General features: G+C 41.5%; 1 protein-coding gene across 2 annotated transcripts in view; it reads right to left on the bottom strand.

Moving 5' to 3' along the window:
• Positions 1 to 536: 536 nt before the first annotated feature.
• The window catches only part of PARVB (parvin beta), a 51884-nt gene continuing 27454 nt past the window's right edge, over positions 537 to 24966 (bottom strand). For both annotated transcript variants that reach the window (XM_030959443.1, XM_030959444.1), the window contains exons 4-13: positions 24180 to 24282; positions 20347 to 20487; positions 19875 to 19990; positions 14593 to 14651; positions 12974 to 12993; positions 11728 to 11789; positions 10466 to 10534; positions 9471 to 9572; positions 7789 to 7861; positions 537 to 3620 (exon numbers count right to left, since the gene is read on the bottom strand). In XM_030959443.1, coding sequence (XP_030815303.1) covers positions 3544 to 3620; positions 7789 to 7861; positions 9471 to 9572; positions 10466 to 10534; positions 11728 to 11789; positions 12974 to 12993; positions 14593 to 14651; positions 19875 to 19990; positions 20347 to 20487; positions 24180 to 24282 — 822 coding nt within the window. In that variant the 3' untranslated portion in view covers positions 537 to 3543. The remainder of the gene's footprint in view (positions 3621 to 7788; positions 7862 to 9470; positions 9573 to 10465; positions 10535 to 11727; positions 11790 to 12973; positions 12994 to 14592; positions 14652 to 19874; positions 19991 to 20346; positions 20488 to 24179; positions 24283 to 24966) is intronic.

Below are 24966 nucleotides of genomic sequence, written 5' to 3' on the forward strand. Positions count from 1 at the left end.
TTTTTATACATTTTTCATGTATTTGTAGCGTTGCAGATGACTGTTAATACATGGTTATATAGTTCCTACAATTTTCCTGCCATTTCTCTTAGATTTTAAGTAATAAGCAATCCCTTTTAACATTCCTGAAGTTCTGTTGAGTTTTATTCTCAAGAAGGGAGCCCTCTAACAAGGACATTTTGTTTTGCAACCAGAATCTGAGGAGACATCACAAGAAAATAGGGCAGAGAAGTCCCTGAACAAGCTCCAAGGGGCTGACCCAGGGTGGGTGTTTCTGTAAGTTCTCAAAGGACATCTCATGCACACACCCCCACCACAAACACCTGGCCCCCACATGAAAATAGCCACCGAAGAACAATTCAAGGATTCAACAGCAATAACAAGTTCTGATAATGCATTTTCCTGCTCCTTCACACAGCCCTGCTGTATTGGAGAGCCACTCTACATTCTCTGCACACCAGAGCAAAGGGAGGCTCATCATCCATAAGTTCTTCCCACAGATATTTCTATTGAGAATAAAAAAAAAGTAGAAAACATAGTGATCATTATTTGTTTATTTGAATAAATAGTACAACTGTTAAAAACCATGCATAAACACTCCTGCTGTGAATTTTAGGAAACATAGCATTGCATTGTAACTTGCTTACAGTAAACAATTCTCGTCACTAAGATGGATATCTCCAACATATGACAAGCCCAGAATTTTATCTGCAAGGCTGGTTTTTAGTAGTTACAAATCCAGAGTAAACACTGTTAAAAACAGTAGAAAAGACTCTTTAAAAACACATTAATACTGAAAGTACTGGGGTGTGGGGAAGAGGAGTAAGAAATCCTAGACAGTTTAAATTGGTTTAAAAAAATCTGCCACTGTCCATTTTTCATCTTGAAAAACAGAATGCAGCTGAGGACTATCTGAGCTTTTTCAGTGGTAATACAGCTCACTGTAACTGAGTGTGTCAAGTAAATGCACCTAAAAGTCAAGTTGTATGGACAGGAAAAGACAGACATTCATTAAGCACTTACAAATGTGGGAGCTTTAATGCTGCAGAGCATTCAGCATTCCAGATGAACTCAACAGGATCCAGACTGGTACCCATATGTAAAACCCCAGTAACACAAAAATATAATGAATAACATTTTTAACACTGACTCAACTTTCTGAGTGGCAAAGAATTATGGTGCATGTGTCACAGAAAGGCATGACAAAAGCAGGTGTTCAGAGAAGCTTTACCTACATGGCTCCTCCTGGAAACTGGGCTCACTGGGATGAAGCCATGCATCAGTTCAATCTGCCCTGCTCACAAATCTGGTTAACAATAAATACAGTGTCTACAGAACAGTGAGCTGGCCAGACAGCCAGGAGCCAAGGAATGAAAAAAGTATTTTCCCTGTGCAACATCTACCAACAAACAAGACCACAACAGAACAGGCTGTGATTCCTGATCCAGGACCAGTCCCAGCTGACAGGGATATTAACAGAAGGAATGCTAAAGGAGACCCGTGGTTGCAGCAAGGGGCCCAGAAACACAGATTTCAACAAAACCGACACTCTTTTATAACCTGTCATAACCTGCTCACCTCTGCTTATGTGCCCTGAAGATGCCAGCTCTATGATCCCAGCTCAGAAACGACCATTCTCCTTTCTAAAGCCAAATCACCCTCACCCATCTCTTCTTTTTATCTTCTGTTTGCTTTTGATATTAATACTGCTTGCAATTTCAAAAACTACACTCTCTGGAGGTCTTTCCCAGCAACTCAGAGAATATAAACAGAGCTGGCACCTCCACATGACCTGAAGGAAGGAGGATGGAATAACAACTCTTTAACAGACTTGCTTCCTGCAAATAACCCTGCATTAAACTAAAAGTTTGAGAGACTTTTCAGCTCAGTGACCTTCCAGCCTCGTGATACCTTTATTTCTCAGCACAAAAGTCAGACCAATTTCCTTCACCTGCCAGGAGAGAGTTGTCCACCAGGCCTTAGCAGCTCTCCTGGTACAAGTCTCCTCTGTTGGTGTTGTGGTAGAGTTTAGTGGCCCCATCTGAACTGCACATGCTTGTTCCAGGCTCAGTATAAACAGTGAGAGGTCAGCTCCTTCTGAAAGAACAGGCATGCAAAGATTCCCCAGAGAGCCTTGCAGAGCAGAGGAGATCTGAATTTTTCATGCAAAAAAAGGGCAACTTCCTTCCATCTTTCTTTTTTTTTAGAGGTGTAACGGGAGGTGATCCAAGTAATCCAAATACTAGAACTCAGAACCCAAAAATACAAAGCAAAGAAGCAGAAGCTCATTTCTCTCCCTCTGTGATGAAAAACTGCTTGAGAAGGGAAGGAGAAAATCCCAGCTGTAAAATTATACCGTTCAAATAGCATGTTTCCTCTTGAATCTGAGCTCAAAGGCAAATAATGTTTGGTGTAAAAAAACTGATATTTAGGGAAAGAAGATGCTGACTTACAACAGGACTCAAGTGAGCCTATGGAGCAGAGCAATTGCACTTGCTCTCCTTCAGGGCACTCTGCCTAGTGTTTCAGCCAAAGGAATGGATGCCCATAAAACAAAAGTTGCTGCTGTGATACATAAAAGCAGCAATCAAATCTCTCCTCTGTGTGCTCAAAGGAAAAGGGTGATATTGAATACATATTCTACATATCATTTACTCTGGAAATGCCAATCCCCACTTCCTCCACAAAGCTCTCCTCAAAAATCCACTCAGATGGCTCCTGCTCCAGCACATTCCCTCTGTTAGTTTCAGGAAGGACAGGGGAAAATGCACTTATCCAGCCTGTGCCTGTGTGACCAGCTCTGGACCAACCTGACTGAAGCTGCCTAACAGGTGACAGTGGCCCTAGCAACCAAATTTTCTCATAGAAAAGAGATTAAATAAAAAATAGACACCAAAGGATTAGTTGGTCATCCCATTGCAAGACTTATTCTGTGTAAACACTGAATGGAAGTAACACTGAGTAGAAAGAGGTGAACACAAAAACTGAAGCTTTTGCCATTAGCTTCAGACAGTGCCTGTAATTCCCCTCAGCCAACCCACCCAACAGAACACACAAACCCTTATTTAAAAGAAAAGGCTCAGCTTCTAAATAAATTCCGAAGGTGATTTTCTATTGTTAACACTCTAAGCCTGGAATATCATCAAATGCCAGTTGCAACCAAGGAGTATGCAAAAGAAAGTCTTCTGTGGAAGTAAAGAATCTTGAGCCATGAGGAAAGTCTCATGTTTTCCCTGCCTATTAAAGTAGTTAGTGGTATATTTCCTTCCTCAAAAGAACATTTGTGGGTTATAGCAAACAACAGATCCATTTGGCAAAAGTGTGAAATACCTACACATTTTCAAGTGACCTAGAGAATACACATGCATCATTTTTAGTGGGATTGTCTTGCAAACAGCTACAGAAAGAACACATCAGCTGTAGGAAGAACACATGAAGTACATAGCGTAAGGCACAATGGGAGCATGCAGAGGGCGTGTTTATTTGTAACTTCTGCCTGGGGAGGTTGAAGGATGAAGAGCTGAAGCTCAGAAGCTTCCAGGATCACTCAACGTTCTTGTACTTGGTGAAAAGGTTGTACAGAACCCTGAGGGTCGACTTCAGGTCCAAGTTGACAACATCTGTGGAAGAAAAGGAGAAATCCTTAATTTGCATTGTGTTTTCCCTCATTTGTCCTAACAGGAACAGAAGTCCTCACTTCTCTGAGCTGATGGAATTGTGAATTAAAAAAATCCACAGAGTTCTGATCTCCCCAAGCCTTTTAAATGTTCTGCACAATTTGCTTGAAAACAGCTTTACAATCACACAGTCATAGCTGACTTCTCTCTGGGAAACAGGAAGGTAATTCCCTTCCCCAGCTAAAATTGGCTACAGAGAAAGTCTGCTTCTGTCAGAGACCTGGGATAAAGGCTTTGGGAAATACTCCTAATGACTTCCCGGGCCACAGAAGCAGTGAACAAGCAGTCACTCATATCCTGAGGTACTGAAGCACATCCACAGCTCTGATATGGTCCATGAATTAACAAAGCCTGTATCCTTAACAGACTCCAAGCTTTTTATTATTTAATAACCCTTCTTATCATGCTCGGCCAGGGAACAGGTCAGGGACAGCTCTCAAGAAAAACCTTTCCTGTTAGCACCTCTCCACCTATACTACAATAAAATGCCAAGAATGCAGGGATTCTGAGGGGAGACAGAGAAGGTTGAAGAGGTAGAAAGAAAGTTTGGATATAACATGACAGAAATGAGTAGAAAGCAGCAAAAAATACACAGTGACCAATATATATGGAAGCAGAAGTGAGGAAGAACAGATAATTAAAAAATCATCAGAAGACATGGAAGACAGCAAACTGTTAAGAGACCAAGCACAATTAACGTGAGGTCCAAGGGAAACCCCCCCACTGTCTGCTTTGAAGACTCATTGCCAGGACCTCTCCACCCTTCCCTCCCACCTCACACTAGATACCACTCTCTACTCCCACACTTCATCTGGTATTTTCAATAATCTCTTAAATATTCTTTCTACCCTTTTGGCCTGTATTATTTTACATATTTCATTTATGATTTTCAGTTCACATTTGCAGAAGAATCTTCTCCTGCCCCCAAAAAAGATCCTAATTGCTGTGAAGTCATGCATCCTGAAAAAAGAAATGTCCTATCCAGAAAACTGAAATACAAAACTTCTAATTTTTCCAGGTATCACAGAAAGTTGATACCCAAATTAAAACAAGCCAACCCAAATTAAAACACAAGCTTAATGCTGAATGTTTTCTTTTTTTTCTATCTTCCAGTAGTGAAAATTCCATCTCCATTCCTTGACAATACAGTCCAATGGTTAATAATGACTGCTGCAAAAGTTATACTGTAATTCCAGTTTACCATTTTCCTAACTTTCAGACCTTGTTATGTCTTAGACTGCTGCATTAGACTACAGAGTGTGCAGTGCATCCTCCCTGGTAGGCAACTGCAGTGTTCCTTATTGATCAGTGTCTAACAGGTATTCCCAAGAATAAACATTCTCAGCCTCCTGCTTCCGATAAGATAAAATGTGCACAGCTATAACGTTACCAACAGCAACAACTAGTAAAATGTTAATTCAAAGTGATCATACACTCTAAAATTAAAATATTCCATTAATTTAAAACTCTCACAGTCCATAACACCTCATTAGAGGATACTAAATTAATCCACCACAACATAGTTCTGCTGCAATAACTCAGTACCAAGTTCTGCTGCTGGCCCAATCCACTGAATTTGGCTGGAAGAACAGAGAAGAGATGACCTGTATGGTCCTCTTTCTGTTTACACCTGTACACAGACACATACAAGATTTAACAAGACCTATTTCTTGCAAGCACTGCAGTAAGCATGAGCTATAGGGATAAAAACAATGTTCTGCTCTAGACAATGTTTTTCCTTAAATCCTACAAGTAATTAAACTGGTTGGACAGCCAGGCCCACTGTCACAGACATATTTTATGAAAAATCCTTTTGCCAGAGTCTTTTCTCCTGAGAAGATGAGAAGCTTCAGCTTCTCCATGTTTTGCTGCTTTGGAATATGATTTGGAGAACTGTTTACCCAGCATGTGGAATTCTTTTCACTTGATGACCAATGATAGCCACTTGTGTTGAGGCTGTGAGCAATCACAAGACTTTATTATCATTCCTTTCTATTCCTTTCAAGCCTTCTGATGTCTCCTTTCTCTTTTCTTTTAGTATAGTTTCAGTATATAATTTTCTTTTCATATAATATGTATAATAAAATAATAAATCAGCCTTCTGAAAAATGGAGTCAAGATTCTCATCTCTTCCCTCATCCTGCTGCGAACATTGCCACAGCCCACCACCTCAAATCCTGGGGGCAGTTTTGGGAATCTCACATCAGAAATGACATTGAGAGGCTGGAGCATGTCCAGAGAAGGGAACAGAGCTGGGGAAGGGGCTGGAGCACCAGGAGGGGCTGAGGGAGCTGGGGGGGCTCAGCCTGGAGAAAAGGAGGCTCAGGGGGGCCCTTCTGGCTCTGCACAGCTCCCTGACAGGAGGGGACAGCTGGGGGGATCAGGACCTGCTCCCAGGAAACAAGGGACAGGATGAGAGGAAATGGCCTCAAGTTGTATCAGGGCAGGTTTCCCCAACTGAATATTGAGAAAATTTCTTCAGCAAAAGGGTTGCCAAGCATCAAAACAGGCTGCCCAGGGAAGTGGTGCATCCCTCATCCCTGGAGGAATTTAGAAGCTGTGTAGATGTGGCACTTGGGGATGTGGCTTAGTGGTGAACATGATGGCTCTGGGTTAATGCTTGAACTCAATGGTCTTAGAGGTCTTTTCCAATTCTATAATTCTACTCCAAGAGGCATTTACTACCCAATTCATGCTAAAGAGCATGGATTCACCTGACAAGCCATTGATGACCAAACAATGGATCAGAGTGTGGCATTAACAGAGCATAGCTATACACAGAATTCTTTGGCAGAACTTCAGATTCTCTGCCAAAATTAATTACTGTTCTGTGAAACACATATTGCAATACATGATGAGATCTTACAAATGACACTACGGTGACAAGCCATTCCCAAGATGTGACTGTCCTCTCCAAGGGAGCAGTTTTCCAGGAACCACAGTCAGTTTCACAGATACCACACAAGCACACTCACTCCAACAGCTGGGAACTGCTGCCAGGAATGGCCACACACAGAGAAGAGGAAGGAAAACACACAAGAGATGGTAGGTACATCTTGCAGCAACAAAAAGCAAAAAAGGAATGTTGTACAAGCTAATTTGGCTCTCCAGCTTATATTAATTACATTTTCAATCAGTAAAACACTTAAAAGCATATTTTGCTCCTTATTTAATCTCCACAAGCAAGATCTGCTATAGTGTTTTACCATTCATGATAATGTAAGAAAGCCTCATGAAAAGGTAACCTCTTCTGGTTTTCATCATTCTTTTCAGCATTCTTCAGGAGCACTTTTCATTCCCCAGTTTACAACAACGTACTGACAGCATGTATAAGCCATTTAATACTGTCTTTTGCCTTTTCCTTTGCCTTTGCCATCTCCACTGTTTGTTAATCTATTTACTATCACAACTTTTTCTCATTTTAAGTCAGAACAAATGTTTCTTGGGGGGTCCTCATTGTCCTTTGTTATGCAGAAGCTTGTAACACATACAAAGTCTGTTACATCAGGAATAAAAATTGCTCATTTAGCAGTCATAAAGTTTTAATTCCTCTTTTTATCCCTAGTGTAAGGAACAATGCAGATCTCATCAATTATTACAGTTATTAAATAATTTTAAAGTTCAGAGACTTAGAGGGAAAACCTGGGTTTTACACTTTTTAGTTCCGACCCCTACATCCACATAAATCAAGAAGATTTTTTGCTACTGGTTCTCCTAAAAAAACCCTTAAAGCCTTCCAGTTATAGGTCACTGAAATCCAATCACAGGAGTCCAGACTAGCACCAGCTGTAAGAATTACATGAATTAGACCATGAAAAGCTTTCTGCTTGGATTGTTATTGAAAACACCAGCTGAATTTATCACATAGCACAGAACAGCTCTTGAATGAGTCACTAAAGCTCCACTTGGACACCTCAGTGAATCTGCTCCAGACAAGAAGCATGGCAGGATATACCCCAGGCACAGACAGTGAATCCTTTGGAAAATCCTCAAGGGGACCATTCACAGCTCCACTTTGTGGTACTATTGCTATTTTGAATGTAATTGCACTTGAAATACACCTGCTCTGACGACTTTATACACAGTTTAAAGCCACGTGGCACATCCATACCTTCAGGGCGAGCTTTTGGCTTCTTCAGGCCTCCATCTTGCATCAGCTCAAAAGCAAAAGAAACATTGTGCACCTGAAAGACATAAAGGGTTTAGAATCTCAGAGTTATATAGGCATCAAAAGCCTTTAATCAAATTTTTTTAGAAGCTTTATTCTCTCTGTACTTGATAAATCTATTTAAATCAATATTAAATATTTACATGATTAAGCATAGCAGAACCATAAAGTGCTTGGTGACAGCAGCTCCTGGGCAAGTTGTGCAGAGAATCTGCAAAATAAGCTTAGCACAACTGTACATAAAGAGTTTCTGAACAAGCCCCCAGAGATCACACAGGAGCACAAATTCCGAGAAAAGAAAATGGACAAAAAGGGAAAGTGAAAGAAGGCAGGTGTCTTCATTTAATCTCTCCTTTGAGGAAGAAAAATTACAATTTAAAGAGATCTGCATAGCAGATTTCTTGTCCACACTTACTGAAATTTAGGCAAGGTAATTAACATTATGAATTCTGTGCAGTTTTGTCACTGCACATGACAGTTCTGGAGAGACATAGTTTACTACTCAGGACTTTATTAATAATCTCTTTTACCTGCTGCAGTTCCTCCTCATTCATTGTGACAAAACCAACCACTTTCAACATGGTATTTTTCCTCCCCCAAAACACAGAGCCTACCTCTCCTTCGTGAATTTACAAATCCCCATTCCTCAAGGCTAAGTCTCCAAACAAAACCACACTGTGACTTCTGTAATACTGGGTAATCTTTATGAATTCCAACCATTAATAATAAAATTGTAACCAAACAGATGCTGGCTGCAACTCAACACCCTGCACTTCTACAAGAGCAAAGATTGAAGATAATGGGACAAAGAAGCAAGAGAAAGCTATAAGGGATGTGAGATGTAGTAGAGAACCATCCTTCCCAGAGATGCACCTTTGCTGAGGGGCTGACAGCAACAACATGTGCAGGAGCCAGTATGAAAACCCCATTTTAAACAGCACTCACAAAGCATTCCATCTTTAAACTTTAGCCAATGTTTCCCTTTTTGACCTAGCCCCCTCCTGCTGCAGCTCAGCCAACACAAAACCTGTCCTCTGCCCTGCAGAACCTGGCAGAATGAAAGGCAGGGGGCACCTGCAGGACTGCAGCAGGACCAGGCTCAGGGTATTCTGATATACCATCACCAAATATACACAGATGCATGTGCAGGTCTGGGAACAACTGCAGACAGAGGCAAACTTTTGGTTGTGACATGAAAACACAGCCTAAATACTTTTCTCATTGTGAGCACAAGAAGGGACACAGGACAATGGAGCAAGTGTGGGGCTGAGAGCAAAAGACCTACTCACAAGAACTACAATCTAAAAAATCACTCTGGTTATGCAAAGTACTATACAGTACAGAGCACTCATTATTGTATTTATTCACCCTGGATATTTGTAAGCTTTATGTATTGTCTGATGCCAGGAACAGAGTACCTTTCTGCCTTAACTATGAGGAATTTACCCATTCATTTCATCATTTTTAGTAGTTTTAACCATCAAGTGCCACAGCCTCTTTGCTAGATCTTCGGAAGAAAACATATCAGCTTCTGTTTCACCTGGCACAAGGAGAAAAGATAAAACACTTGGAAAAAAACATGTGATAATAATGCAGAAAGAGCATAACTTGGAGTTTCTACCCACCTTTTGATCAAAACTTTCAGGTGTTAAGTAAAAGTTGTGAAGAGGAACAAAATAGTCCTCAAGGAGACCCATGAGCAAAACCAAGTAAACACCATCTGCAAACTAAAGAGAAATGTGAGGAGAAAGCATCTGTTTGTAAATCACCATTCATAAACAAGAAGAAAGAAAACTTGGCCCAAATTATGTATTTTGATTTTTTTTTTCGCTAGCACAGAAGTGTGAGATGGTTCAGAAGTCTTTTCTTGCTTTCCTCATGTTCATTTAATTTGCTTGAGGAATCCTGCCAAATTCACAGCAGTAGTTAAAAAACCTCCAAACTTCCTGGGGCACATTATATACCCCCAGTCCTACTGCTACAGTATCAGGTAATTTCAACCACAATCCCTCTTAAATTGTGTGTGCTAGACATTAAAATCTTTGCCCTTAATCAAATATTGAAAATAAGTCTCCCCTGTCACAGGTAGGAAGCTGAATTTAATAAAAGAATATTTTCCCCCCAAGTCAAAATATATTGTTTATGGTTTCAGAAAACACTGAATAAAATCCTACATATTTTCAGCCACCCTATTCAGTGCTCCTACCAGACCAGATGGCTACTGACTGGCTAAGGGGGATAATGTTATGCAGTTCTAAGACTTCCCACTTGTGATCATGATATGGCACGTGTAACATTCTCTAAAAAATAAATTCTTGGGTATCACTGAGGCAACAATTTCTTGTGACAGATCAAATCCAGTTGCCCATTTATTTCAGCAAAGCTGTAAAATAGCAGTGAATGAGTGACTGGTATTACATCAAGCCAGGCTCAAATGAATTACCCATACTCCTGGTATAATTCTCTGGATACTGTGCTTATCATTTTGCTGAGACAGTAAGATAACCATCTCTTATGGCTCAGTAAACTCTGGAAAGGAAGATCTGCTTCTGCTTAGCCAAGCCATGTCTGAAAATCTGCAATTTACACAGATTACATGCAAGAAGACAAAGCCTCCTACCTGGGTTTCCAACTCTGTAACTTCCAAATTGAGTTTATTCAAGTGTTTGTTCACAAAGGTGATCAGAGACTATTAAAAAAAACAGCAGAAACAGTGATGTCAGACACTACACTCAGTGCTGATGTGAAAGGGTTAACATAACCTTTAAAGACATTTTAAAAAACACAATAGGCATGTTTGCTGCCTGCTTTTGCACAAATAAGTATGCAGGATTTATCTGTTTGCACCAGATGCCCCAACTCAGCAGATGGTGCTGTTACATGCAGCTTTCCCAGCACATCAGGCAAACTTTAGTGGCCTGGGAAAATGTTGTGATGACATCGGAGTCTGAAGATGAAGTGGGCAGTAGGTGCATTTACTGTCCCCGTTAATTTATTGAGGTTCTTGAAGGTGCCAACAGCACAGTGATGTGCAGACAACTCTGTTCCTGGAGGGATGTGTGCAGTCAGCACACGGATTACAGCCAGGATGTAGCCCAGGTCCGGGATTTCTATTCCAGATGCAAATCCTGCCATTACAAACCAGACCTGTGCTAATGGATTGAAGCACAGAGATCTGTCAGCCCACTTACACCACTTACAGAAGGGACACATAGCAGAGTGTTACCACTTTTATTGTGTGGAAAGAGTTAAGTTAGTTCTTTATCCACTTAAAAGGACTTTTCTAAAAGACATTTCAGACTGGAAAGATAAAAATCTTCCTGAGACTTCAAAGCATTATTTTAAAAGCACACATCTTTTATTTCACACAAGGGGAAGCGACAATTTACAACACTGATCTTCACATACTGCTCTCCTAATAAGCAGCTTAACAGCCAGGCTGGAACTATCTGATGGAACTACATGGAGTCTCTTATATATTCCCCCAAAGCAGCAAGAGCTGGCAGAGAGAGATAAACAGCTACATTACCCTCTGCTCTATCTAACACAAAGCCATGCCAAAAAATATCTGGATGGATGTGTTGTGCAATGATGCTCAGCCTTAAAGGACAAACCAAAGGACCATAGGAATAAGTGCTTAGCACCTGAGCAAAATCAGCTCTTTTGTAAAAGCTTTCTATATTCAGCAAACTTCTTTATGGGAGAATCACATTTTAATATTTGGAAAACATCACCTGGCTTTGACACAGTGATCCTTGGGGATAAACACCGCTTTCACTACTTCAAATTCCTCTTCCATTATTTGCTGATGCTTCTGAATATCTTTCCAAAAGCACAAAAACATTGCAATGTGGAAAATAAAGCTAGGATTTTACTTTTTACCTTCTTGACTACGCTGAGCTTGTCTGGTGCATGATCAAAAAGAGTGTCAAAGGCATCACGCTCTGGTTTGGGGGAAAAAAAATTAAAATCAGAACACCTCCAACAGGACAAGTGTGGAAAGCAGGTTTCCTGTCCAAAACCTAAAGGTTTTTCTCCTCAGAAAGTCATGTAACAGAGACCCAAGCTAAAAGCACCCTATTTTGGTGTCTGGCTATATGCAAGAGAAAACTGCCCTGGCAATTTCAGAGGTAACTGAAAATAAACATATTCACTGATTTCACTTTTCTGCCTTTCAAAATTGGTACACAAAATATGTGGGTGAAAGAAAAATTAAAATGAAACACAAATTCTGACTATATCCCAGTCCTAACTTAAACAGCTATGGTTGCATCCACATTCAGCGTCAAATTCAGACATTAATTAGGTTAATTTAAAATTATTGGTAGCACACCTGACATCAGTAAAGCCTAGAACTGAACTCAAGTGAATTCTGTTTCAGCAGTGTAAGAAGAGCAAAGCTTACAGACAGCATAAAGATTCAAATTCTGTTTCTACCTTCAAAGCACTGCCTATCAATATCTAATCAAATCTGTTTTCAACATAGTTTTTAACAGCTTTTCCATGATCAAATACTTTTTATTTACAGAACACATTTTAATAGTTTTCTTTCTACTGTTAAATAAACAAACATTTATTATCTAAATTCCTTTGGAATCTGAAGATACATTATTTAGCACCTATAGCTCCCTGACATTACTTATTTTCTACTGCCTTATTAATATTTAATGTAGATATGCTGCAAGAAAAGAAATTATAGTTTTGATATATTATAATGGGCAAATAAAGAAAATAAATTACTTCTTTTCATCCTTTACAGGAGCACACATCTTAAAATGAGAAATTACTTAATGCTACTAAAAAAATAAATGCAAAAAGGAAAATCTCTTGGCAGCAACAGCAAAAGAAATGGGTTTTGTTTAGAAGACCAGACATACAGTTGGTAAGGCCTAAACTTCAAAGTCTAGAAAATACAAAGGAGATAAGATTCTCCATGCAAAGGAATTAGATCTGGTCCTACCGATTATGCTCCATATCTGCATGGAGTAACAAAACCTGCCCCCACAACACATTCCAACCTCATGGAATTGCTCAACCCATAGTCTTGGTCTGCTGAAAGAAAAAACTGACTAGATTCCTGTGCCTGACACAAATCAAACAGAAAAAAAAATTCAGAGTTGTTACTTACCAAATCTTCCCATCATCATCCTGCAAGTCAGAGAATTCAAGAACATGAAGTCAGATCATGAATAATCAGTTTGGGAAGACAAAAGAATGGCCCTAAAAGGAGTTGTCCTTCAATATGCAGAGGGCCAACAACTTGTGCAAACTCAGGGGTCTGAGCACATCACAGAGCAGACCCAATGTGCTGCAGGAATGCCCCCAGCAGAGCACCAGAGAAGTCAGGGAAATCCATTTGAAATTAATGGCAATGCTTAATAACATTTTGCACACAATTATGACTTCTTATCCGTACTTTTTATGATGAAGTGTGAATGACTAAAAGTGCTTGTATGCGTATTTTCACAAATATAATCTAAACCACACAGCTTACAAGAAGCAAAGTCATCTATCTCACTTAAACCTGTTTTCTCTGAAGAAAACACATTCTATGTGAATATTATGTAAATAAAAGTGCCACGTATGAAATACATACATAGCCAGTGACATCACCAGCCATACAGATGTTTATCAGCTGAGAATCAGGCCCTGATTTGCACAGAGGAATTGGAAAGTATTCAGTGAATGTTGGATTCTGCTGATCACTGCATTTTCCATAGGTGTACTTGTGTCTGGATATGCAACACATTAAGCAGTAACCTCCTAATACTGTGTAATATCAATTAGCTCCATAAAATATACATATAAACACACAGGCAAATCTGTAAGCATCTTTCTTGCTAAAAAATGTCCAAGCCCCAGCCTGCAGATCACATCTTGCAAACCACATCTGGAGGAGAGCACAAGCTCACAGCGTTGTTGAAGGGCACAGGAGAGAGGGGAGGAATTTTGGCCCACAAACCGGAGCCAGAGCTCTGATCCTACAAAAACCACTATGAGATCTTTAATGTCCACACAGAGACATTATGATCTCATTTCTGTGCACTTCCATCTGAAAGATCTTCCCCACTAAGCACCACATGGTGCGTCATTTTATCTTCAAAGCCACGGGAAGCTGAGCCAACTCTACAGGGAGCCAATACACTGATAAACTGAGGGAGGGCTCATGTAAGCCCCTCTTAGAAAGCTGCCTTCAGGCCATGAGAAGGAAAACCTCAGCTTTCAGTTGAAGCCAAAATGTATGTCTAGCCTCCTCCTTATAAAAAGGACTGTAATAACATACAGCAAAGTAAGCTGGTACAAAAACTGGAGAGGGAAGAGGTTTATTTATTTTTGCTGAGCTCTTCTCTCCTTACAGTTTTAACTGTATCACTTCAGTTTAGAGAGCTATGTGAAAGAATTGCCTTTTTTCAAACTAATTCTCCCCCAAAATATCTACATTAGCCCTTCACTTAATAGAGAAAATAGCACTAAGCAGAAAGCAAATATATATAGCTACATCCAGTAGGCAGGGGGGAAAAAAGGCTGACATAAGTCACTTTCAGTTAAAAGCTTCTAAGAGACAAGAATTTCCAGAGGACACTTCTCCCTTGTAGCATATTTTCAGAGACCAAGTCATTTCCATGTAGTTAAAAAAACACCACATGAAAGGATTTCATTAATTTAGCAAGGATGGGGGGATGATTAACCTTCTCCCTCATGCTTATTAATGGTCTCACATCCTACACAGAAGCGTTTTGTGCTTACTCTGTTGTGGTTGTCAGCTCCTCTGAAACATGAGTGGTCTGAAGGAGGCCTTCACGTTTCTGGAAAGGAAGATGGAATTAGCAAAGGAGAAGCTCATCAGGAGCTCATTCAGCATCTTTCAGAGCACCAGAGGACCGAACTGGATGAATTCACTAAGTTTCACAGAGGCAGAGGTGAAACAGCTGACACAGGAGGATTCACGCCCAGAACAGCAGCATTGATCAGGCTGACAGCCACAGGGATGTTTGGGAAATGTGTATTTGCACCTGTACTTGCAGCTAACTGCCTCACTGGCAATCCTTCTCCTCCTCAGACCACAGTCAACATCATGCCTGGAATACCATTTGGAGTTTGCCAGTCCCACCTTAGATCCCCACAGGGCAGCTGGTCATGTCACAGTGCCTGCCAGCAGCTTGGCATATCTGCCAGCCTGACTCTTCTGGGACTGAAATGACACGGATGGCTGTTCCCAGGCCAGGGCTCCAGAGTGCTGGCACAGCTCTCCTAGAGCAGGCGTGGCACTGGGGCCACTGCCACACACCTGACAGGGACACACACATCCTCCAAGGAAACACAGGGAGCACAAAAAGCTCAGCTAATGATTTCACAATGAACAGCACTTCCCTGATACCACGTGGTCTCTCCTTGGCATAATTTTCTGCATGAATAAGGAGTCTCTACCCAAGAGAAATAGCATGTGTTGAGACAGTTTCAAAATACCTCAAAGGGTGGAAGTGTTTTCACCTGAGCGAAAAAACTCGCTTAGCATCTCCATGGGTTCCTTTCAAAACTGTGCCTGAATAGAGGAATTTCTTTCCTCCCTTCTGCGTGCTCAAAAAGCTGACAGAAAGAGCTCAAATCTCAGCAGCCATCTAGGAACCAGGTCTGTCAGAATGACTTAGGGGAGGGTTAAGGGAAACAACCCCCCCAGGCACAAGCTCTGTACATCTGTACCATCTCAGTCAAACCTCAAGCAAGAACTTATTAGGGAGAACAGCTTTGAGGAGAAACACATCCCTCCCCAGAAGCAGTTCGAGAAATGAGAATTGAAATCTAAAAACCTGCAAGAAGAGCTCCTGCCCCTCCACTCCCGACTGAAGTAATGAAGGCAGGCAGAGCTGCTGGAAGGGAGGGAGCCTGGCTGGAGGCATGGGGGGAGCTGTAACAGCTCCATGCCTGCCGGGGCCCTGGGCTTTGTGCTGCCAGCTGGCCATGTCTTCACAGCCCTCACTTCCCTATCACACTCCTATCTCATCCTGCTCTCCCGAGGGAGCCATGGGAACAGCGCCAGGAGCTTTGGGGGAAAAGCCAGCATGACAGCATGGATGGAAAAATGAGGAGGCATCTGACAGGGCAGTGTTTTCCTGCATACAAAACAATGCCGCCTTTATTCCATCCCACCACGTCTCTGCTTTGTTAACACAAGGCTCAGGACCTTCCAGGAACCCTGAACCCCAGGGAGACGATGGTGTAACCTGCGAACAAAACCTCAGTAAGTGATGACTCGTGAGTAACGCCTCAAAGTGCCTGATAAGAAAGAGGAATGGTTTCCAGCACTGGCTCCCCAGCTGGTAGAAAAGGAAGCACTGCTCCCCCTCCCAGGCAGCCCAGCATGCTTCTCTCACAGCAAGCCTAGGTCTCCTGACCTTGCAATCCAAAAGCAAATGTCATTCCTTGATAAAATGTTGATTCCTTCCACCACTGGCACCAGACACATTTATTCTTCATCCTGCCTTGACTCTGACCTTTCAGTCTGCAACTCACACTAAAAGGGAATTACTGTAAAAATACCCCAGATCTCCCAGCAACACCAAGGTGGGACATGCTGCAATTTTAAGAATGAGGCTGACACAAGCTAAGCATAAAAGATGACAATTCCTGAACCTTGCAAAAATAACCAATACAGTGAGCCTTAAGGACAATTTTCCACTTAATTCTGAGAACTTTTTTTGTTTTCCTGAATTAGAGTATTTCTTCACCATGCAAGCTTACATTTAGAATAGCAGGCAGTCGAGTCAGCTAGAAAATCTCAGTATTTTCAGTCCTCACTGGAAGCACCACCAAAACCAACAGTTTCTCTCCTCCCTGCCCTCACTGAGGAGGGCTGGAATGACAGGCATGTGTTGAGTGACACCAGCATTAAAGCATGTATCACCCTAGACTCTTAACACAGCACTTAGAGTAGCTATTCACAGAATTTAACTAGAAGGCCCACCTGAACCCTTGCTCTGCCAGGACCCTTCTTGAATAACTTGGGCACACATTGCCATGATTCCCCACTTTCCTATTTCACACAAAGAAGCCAGCAAGAAAACTAATTCTGGAGGTTGATTTCAAAAAGGTTTTCAAGTTACTTCCAAGTAACTGTTTCAGGAACTCTGCTCTTGAGAGGGGCTATGTCACAGAGGCCATTATGAAATAATAAAAAGATAACTGGTTTTCTGCTGGGTTGGTCTTGTAGTTGTTCCACATAATACGGAAAGACAGATAGCTAGCTAAAGGTTCTTCCTGCCAAGGAAGGTAAAACAGAAAGTCATCTCCAAAATGCTCATGGGTTTCTGAGCAAACTAACAGTGCAGGACCAAAAAAGGATAGTGCATTGCTTGACAGACCCAGACTGAGCTACAGATATTTCTCAGACTCTAAATCAATTATTTTAAATTACAAAACATATGCAACACCTTAAGAAAGTCTCAGTCTGTCACCTCAAGATGCTAAAGGAAGAGAAGGATTTAATGGAAGGGCAGAATTACCATGGAACTGTGGAGATCTGGATAAACATCTTCCATGTAGTACAGTGCTGTCATAATATTATCTCACTTTGTGGATTAGGACACTGAAAGTAAGAGGAAAAAAGAGCCCATAGCACTTACACAAGCTCATAAGGTTCTGCATTGCTGTGGGATGGGCTGTGGAAATGCACACATTTTAGCTGAGCAGTCACTTGCTAAACCACTTTATTTTCATGGTGTAAGGACAGTCCTTTTGGGGAAGAAGCACCTCAGGGATCTGCACAGTGTGAGGACAGCTCAACAAGTGGATAAAGATAATCAAAGTCACCCATGAAAATGAGACTCAGCTAGTTTTGAAAATTTCAGTGTGGGTGTGTTCCTGCACCATACTCCCACAGCATCTTGCACAGTTTTCTTGCTGCAGGGTCAGTTCTCAAAGACTTGCACAGAAGTCACTTAAACTGTTTATTTGCCCCCTCAAATGTATAACCAAGCAAAAAGAGCCACTGAAATGAAAACCTCTCAGTTAACATGTTAAAACTGTGATCTAGTTTGACAGGACCCTGTTCATTGTTGGGATATGTAACAAGAGATCACTTCAAAACAAATTGGTAATAGGGGCAATAATCTTCTTAATAGTAGTTTTCTTGTTTGGATTAGGAACAATATTCACCCCATCACCATTCTGTTTGTCATTAGAATAACAGAGGCTAAATAAAGTCCATTTAAAGAGATCTGTGTTACTGAACCAGCATGTATTTTTAGACTAGATTATGGATGCTAAACTACAAAAATTCAGTTTACCAAATTAGAAGCAGAAGGTTTTTTTTTCCAGAACGAACATTCTCTGTTTCATACCACCCCTTGCTTTCCATTTAAATAAACAAAGATGAAGAGCTGCAAGCTTTTCCTAGCACTGGGTTAGGGGCTGAGAGAAGCCTCCTCTTGCACAGGGCCAGCTGTGCCCATGCCCATTGCCAGGACCCCAGGCTCTAGATCCAAGAGCAAGAGCCTCTAGGATTTGACTTAACTCCCACTATACCTGACTCCTTGGGGACACAGGTGTTGCTCTCTCTCCTGCCTAGTTTCTCATCAGCCTTTACGTCATCCTGTCATCTAGTCTCAAGATCCAGGGACTCTGGTGAACCAGATGGAGTCTCCTCTATATCCCTCCAACAGGAAAAGAAGTGAAAACCTTTTCCACAGCCTTCTTCCTGCTGTAGAGGTGGATGGTTCTGTAGCTTGAACTAAGGACAAGGAAAGGGAGGCTTTATCTCTCTACCTCATATTTTTTCTGCCTTAGCAGTTATAGAAGACACTTCACTGTACTGGGCAGAAGGAGGTTTATCACATCAGGGTGTGAGAGAGCTGCTGACCAGCTTATATTTATTTATATGTTCCTCCTCATCTTTCCAAGACACACAAAAGAAATCTAAAAGTAAATCAGTCTCCTACTTACATTCATGTTACTTTACAACTAACTCACTGTTCTTAAATTCAAAATCACCTCCTATAGATAATACACACATTTATTATGAACCAGGGAACATCCATCAATTTCTCATTTACATCACATCCTGCATGTCTAGTGCATCCAGGCAGGCAACCTGGAAACACCATTACTTAAATATAAAGCAAAATTAAGCTCATCTAATAACTACCCTGCATCTTGTAAGGGGATCCAGGTTTGCAAAACAGGGTGTGGGATCACTTTATCTTCTCCATTCTTGAAAGGAAACTCACAGCTGGAACAGTAAATGGCACTTGCAGAGTGAGTGCCACAGCAAACAGCACTTGCAGAGCAGAGTGCCAGCTGGAACACATCTACCTGGGGTTCAGCAGCTGGGAGAAAAACTGGGTTCCCATGGGAAGCTTTCACTGGGATAGAAGGCAAGGAAAAAGAAGAGATACAGATGCTTGAAAGTAGAGCCTTTGTAGAGGGAAAGGTCGACACAAAGCAGAGAAAGGAATAACCAGAGCAGTATCTAGGGCAGGGGGGAAGCAGTCAGGGTTCCTTAGGTCAGATCTCTCCCCCATATCTAAGGAAAGCTAGCAAAAACACAGGACTGTGAAAGAAATGATGAAAGTCTATCAGGCCTGCCAAGGAAAACAACGCATCTAAGTCTGCACATGAAGTCATTGGGGAAAAACCACACTGCTAACAGGCATTCCAGACTGGGGAGATTTTATGTGCTGAAACTCCTTCCTGTGCTGTTTGGGTTTCAATGGCTTCTCTGCAAAAAATGCACAGCAAAAAAAAACTGTACCGGAGTGACAGAAATCACAAGCCCAATGCTTCCTTATACAAAATCCCATTGCATGTTTGAGCTTGCTATTGTAATAGCAAAGGGTGGCCCCAAACCTACTAAAGATGCGCTGTCCTTGGGAGTCTCATTTAAGCACATGCAACCCAAAAATGCATTCCCAAGCATGGGACTCACCAAACAAGTGGGACACACATTCTCTGAATGACAAGAGATGGGAGGCAATGGGTGGGAGCAGCCCAGCCCTGCAGAATCCCCTGTGCTCCTCCCAGGAGCTGGTACTCACCCGTACAACCACCACCTGCACAGACACGTGCTCAGGCAGCCGGATGGGAGCTCGGAAATGCATGGCCAAAGCCACCAGAAGGTGCAGGATGGAAATCAAATTCTTGCCGTGGATGGCTGCAGGGAACAAGGGAAATGAAGCAAGTGAAAGGACTCTGAGGTGTTATTTTAAACAAACAGCTCTGGGGGAAAAAGGCAGTGAAAAATGCTTTTGGTCAACACAGTCTTTTTATCCTTCTTCCTCTTTTTCCTAAATTAGTAAGGCCTACAATGTAACTTCCCAGGTAGCAAAGCCTACATTCAGCCCTTCCTTTAAGCACAACTTACAAGTCCCAACCCTCTCTGATCACAGACAGGCAGACCCAACCGCTTGCTTTCCACTGCACTGGAGGATGGTGGGGAAAAATGCTCTTAGCAGACTTCCTAAGTGATAACACACTTACTGAGACAGAAAATATAATAAAAGTCCTTACAGTCAACGTTCCACTTGATTGTCCAGCCATGGGGTCGGAGTAAATCATGGACAGCTTCCAAGACCGTCTGCAACTTCTGCTTCTGACCAATTTCAGATTGTGTCACCTCCGCCACATTCAGTTTGCGGTCAGCCAATTTTTCTGCATTTGAAAAACAAACAAAATAAATAAATAAAAAGGGCAGACAAAACCAGATTAAACTGTGTGGAGATAAGCACAGACCACTGGAGTCCACTAGAACTTTTCTAAGATAATTATTTTCCTTGGATGGAAAAATAGCTGAAAGTAAAACTTTCACCAAAATATGTCAGTTCCAATAAAAATGTGACAAAACTGGTAAAGTCTGGCTGAACATGCTCATCAATCAGATATCAAAATATGTAACAACTTTCAGCTAGACATCAAGTTAGCAGCAATATTAATGATACCTTCCATTTTCGTTCACTGCAGAAAAGCATTTGGCACAACACAGCCTTCACCACACAAGGAATCTGCACAGGTATAAAGGACTTTTTTACAGCTAGTTTAGGACAATAAATGGGAAATATTGCATGAACATTTACTTCAGCTTGACAAGCTTTATTTCAAGTCAGCTGAAGATATGAATTTAAGCTAAAGCACATTTTGCATCCTCAAATTCTAAAGACTCAAACCAGGATTAGTTCAGTGGAACTAATTTAAAAAGTAAGTTGGTACAATCTTGTCATGTTGTTGACATTGTCACATCATAGTTGATTACTTCCAAAATGAAATAAAACAGGAAAATGTGTAAAATTCCATTACTAAAATTTCAGTTCTGCTTATGTCATATAACTATTTGTGGCCAAAGTCACAGACAACTTGTTCTTATCTTTCTCTGTGCTGTGGCCCTTGCAAAAGGGACAGAAGCCAAAATTCTAAAAAAAAAGAAAAACCAGGGTGTGACGGTGGTCACAAGGGTTTCAGGGTGAAGGAAGAGACGAGATGGGCTCCATGATCAGAAGGCTTGATTTATTAAGTTATGATATATACATCTATTATAACTATACTAAAATGAAAAAGAAGAGGAGTTTCCAGAAGCTGCTAGCTACCTAACAATAGAAAGTAAAGAATGAATAACAAACCAGCTCTCTCAGACTGTGTCCGAGAGATCTCAGTTCTGGATTGGTCACCAACCCCAAACATCCAAACTGGGCCAATCCAGAACTGACCTGCTGCATTCCACAGAAGCAGATAACCTATTGTTTATGTCTGGTTGCTGAACTTCTCAGCTTCAGCAGGAAAATCCTAAGAGAGGATTTTTCATAAAAGAAATGTCTGTGACACCAGGGAGCTGAGGAAGGTGGGGTAGAGTCCTCCAGCCATCAGAGCAATGGGAGCAGCTCATCTCTGTTCTTGCTCCACACCCAGTGAAAAAATGTGGCCAAACTCACTGTGCTGATCTGTCCAGGATGTCAGGACTGGTTGGCCATATTCTAATTATATACTTTTCCTCTCTCTGAAACAAAAAACATACTTCACCAAAACTGTTTTCACAAAGTGAGATTCTAAAGAATCTGAAGACTCTTTCAGAAATGTTTCAGAGTTGTCAAAATTCCTCTTTTTCCAATAATGGAGATATTTCTACTCTCAAGTTCAAGAGCATGCTTCTTCTGGATGTTTTATCTAGCTGAAGATATCTTTTTTTTTTTTTTTTTAAAGTGGCAGCAATACAAAAAGTACTCTAGTAACCCAAAGAGAAATGACTTGGAGGTTATCAACTAACAAATACTTTAAATGTCTTGAATGTTTCTAGCAATCTAAAGTAGGGATTTTTTTTAATCAATATTATTTTATCAAGATTATCAAAACAAGCAAAATCACTTTTCAGTCACATGTTAGGGCTTCTGCCTAGTCTCAGCCCAGGCTACCTATCAGTCAGCAAACAAATTTATTTCCTTTCACACCAATATCATGTGTACCAGGCCATTCCAGCTTCTCTGAGTGATACTGCTTGCACCTTGATAAAATTAACTAAACAAGGAGCTCTACCTCCATCAGTCATTTACTAATATCTTACTTCAAATCACTTCAGCATAAGCCCAGTGACAAGCTGTTGTCTTTCATCCTTTTTGGGGGGCCTGGCTATCAAGACAAAACACCTCCCACTCAAAAGGAATGGTTACCTACTACTTGAAGTTTAATGACCACACCTTGTTAGTTTTTCCAGGAAGGTGAGGGAAGGAACAAAGACACTGCTGAAGAACAGCACAAGACTCGGGCTGAGCTGTGGTAGCTCCAGGTCAGGGGAGATGCATCTGCTCTCCAGTCAGGAGCCCAAAACACAGGGAATGAGTAAAAGCTGGGGCAGTAAAAGATCTCAGGCTGCAAGATGTCCAAGTCCATCTTTCCTCCTGTCAGATACGCCAAGTCTGACTGATCTACACAGAGAACCATAGAACCATTTGGAAGGCTGGAAAAAACCTTCAGATCACTGAGTCCCAGCACTAACCCAGCGCTGCCAAGTCCACCACTAAACCACACCCCAAATGCAAGACCTGCATGATTTCTGAGCACCTCCAGGGATGGTGACTCCAACACCATCCTGGGTAGCCTGTGCCAAGGCTTAACCACCCTTTCAGTGCAAAAATTTTCCCAATATCCAACCTGAACCTCCCCTGGCACAGCTTGAGACTGTTTCATCCTGTTCCCTGGGAGCAGAACCCAACCCTCCCTGGCTGCCCCCTCCTGTCAGGGAGTTGTGCAGAGCCAGAAGGGCCCCCCTGAGCCTCCTTTTCTCCAGGCTGAGCCCCCCAGCTCTCTCAGCCTCTCCTGCTGCTCCAGACCCTTCCCCAGCTCCGCCGCAGAGTTACGAAGAACAACTGGATTCAAGCAAATACTCCCCAGTCAAAATTACCTGTACAGTGCTGATCCACACAACATTTGGAGGCTCCTGGCTGCAGGCTAACCCAGAAGTGTTGAAAGTACTCTTTCTTCATTCCTCAAGTTATTGTTTTTGAGGAGTTTCAACTGCACACAAAGCTAACTGTAATTAACTAATTTTAAAAGCTTGTGGATGTACATCAAAACACCTCTCATTTAAGGGGCCTGTGCAGAAAATCCAGCAGCCAGTGGAACTAGCAGCACTAGGTCCTCCTGCCCCACTGTGACAAACACACACATCCCACAGCCCAGCCCACTCCTGAAAACACATCAGAAGTGAGCTGAGAGCAGTCTGGCTAAGAAAAAGTGTGGATTTATACAGTACTGCAAGCTCAAGCCTTTTTGTTTTCTAAAAGCATCCCCATAAAATTACTGGATTATCCTGAGTCTTCTCCACTGTGCTTCCTGCATCAACACACACATTGCAAAGAGGGAAGGGGGCTGCAAAATCCCAAATTCTCAACGGAGTGTATCCTCTCATGTGTCATTCACACAGAGGTGCACATTTTGAGCACAGGTCTGCAGTCATTCATTCTCTTTTTCTTTTTTCCTCCCAAAAAGTAAAACTTTTAATCAGGACCTCAAAACAGCTCTCGGCCCAAAAGCTTTCAAAAGCAAAATACGCTGACAAAATTTTGGACCACATGGCTTCTGCTTGGCCCCACAAACACAAACCTCTTCACTCCTTTTCTACCCCACATTTCAGCTGCCTGGACTACAGTCAGTCCATGAAACAGACACCTAGGAATTACCTGGATTTCCTCCCCTCTCAGCAGACAGCCTGAGGAGAACAGATGGAGAAGCTGAGGCAGCTTTCAGTGACATCCACCATCTCCCTGAGATGCTGAGTTACTGCACAATCTGCAGCTTTGGGAGAGGTTAATTTTGGGCCCTCTCAGTCTTTGGCGTCACCTTCTCTGACATGGACTCACCCAGCAGCTTTTGCAGCACCTGCCCATCATACAGGTCCTCTTCAAGCTGTTTGACAATGATTCTCTCCTCCACCAGCACATCATTAATCCAGTCAATTAGAACCTGCAAGCACAGAAAAAGGAGGCAAATGTTCAAAACCAACCAAAATTCTTTCCTTTCATTCAAGGCAGTAATCAGTACTATAAAATAGATGAACTGCAAGCATATTTATGTATTTCCAATTTGCAGAGATGAGACCCGAATTAAAAAAAAAAAAATAGAATAAAAGCATCTGATTGTCCCTTATTGTTTTTAATTCAGGTCTTGACAACAGGACAAGGCATTTTATCCTCAGCTATTGCGGAATACAAAAGTCCAGAATTAAAATCTTGGTCAAATGGGTCTGATAATAATTTTACCATTTTAACAGTTCCTATATGCTGACTACCATAACTACGAAAATAATTCAGTGACCTGTAAAACTGGAATGAGCATAAAGAAAAGGAACTGAGTTAAATCTCCCCAGGTGCCAAAGACAATTATTTCTAAACAGTTACAGGAAAACAAGCCTTGACTGTTTGGAGCTGGTAGTAACATTCTCCTCCAATTTACTACTTGGAAATTTAAATTATTTTCACAAAAATAACACAGTTCTGTGGGAAGAGACACAATGTTAGCTCCTGCTACTTCCTAGGTTCCATAAGATAAGGGCATTGCCAATCACAGATATAAAAAATCCATTGATTAGCCCACCTGAAACAATAAGCTTAATTTAAAGATTCTGTAATCTTTAGTTTGCATTCATAC

The sequence above is a fragment of the Camarhynchus parvulus genome, chromosome 1A (genome assembly GCF_901933205.1).
Source record: "Camarhynchus parvulus chromosome 1A, STF_HiC, whole genome shotgun sequence".
NCBI lineage: Eukaryota > Metazoa > Chordata > Aves > Passeriformes > Thraupidae > Camarhynchus > Camarhynchus parvulus.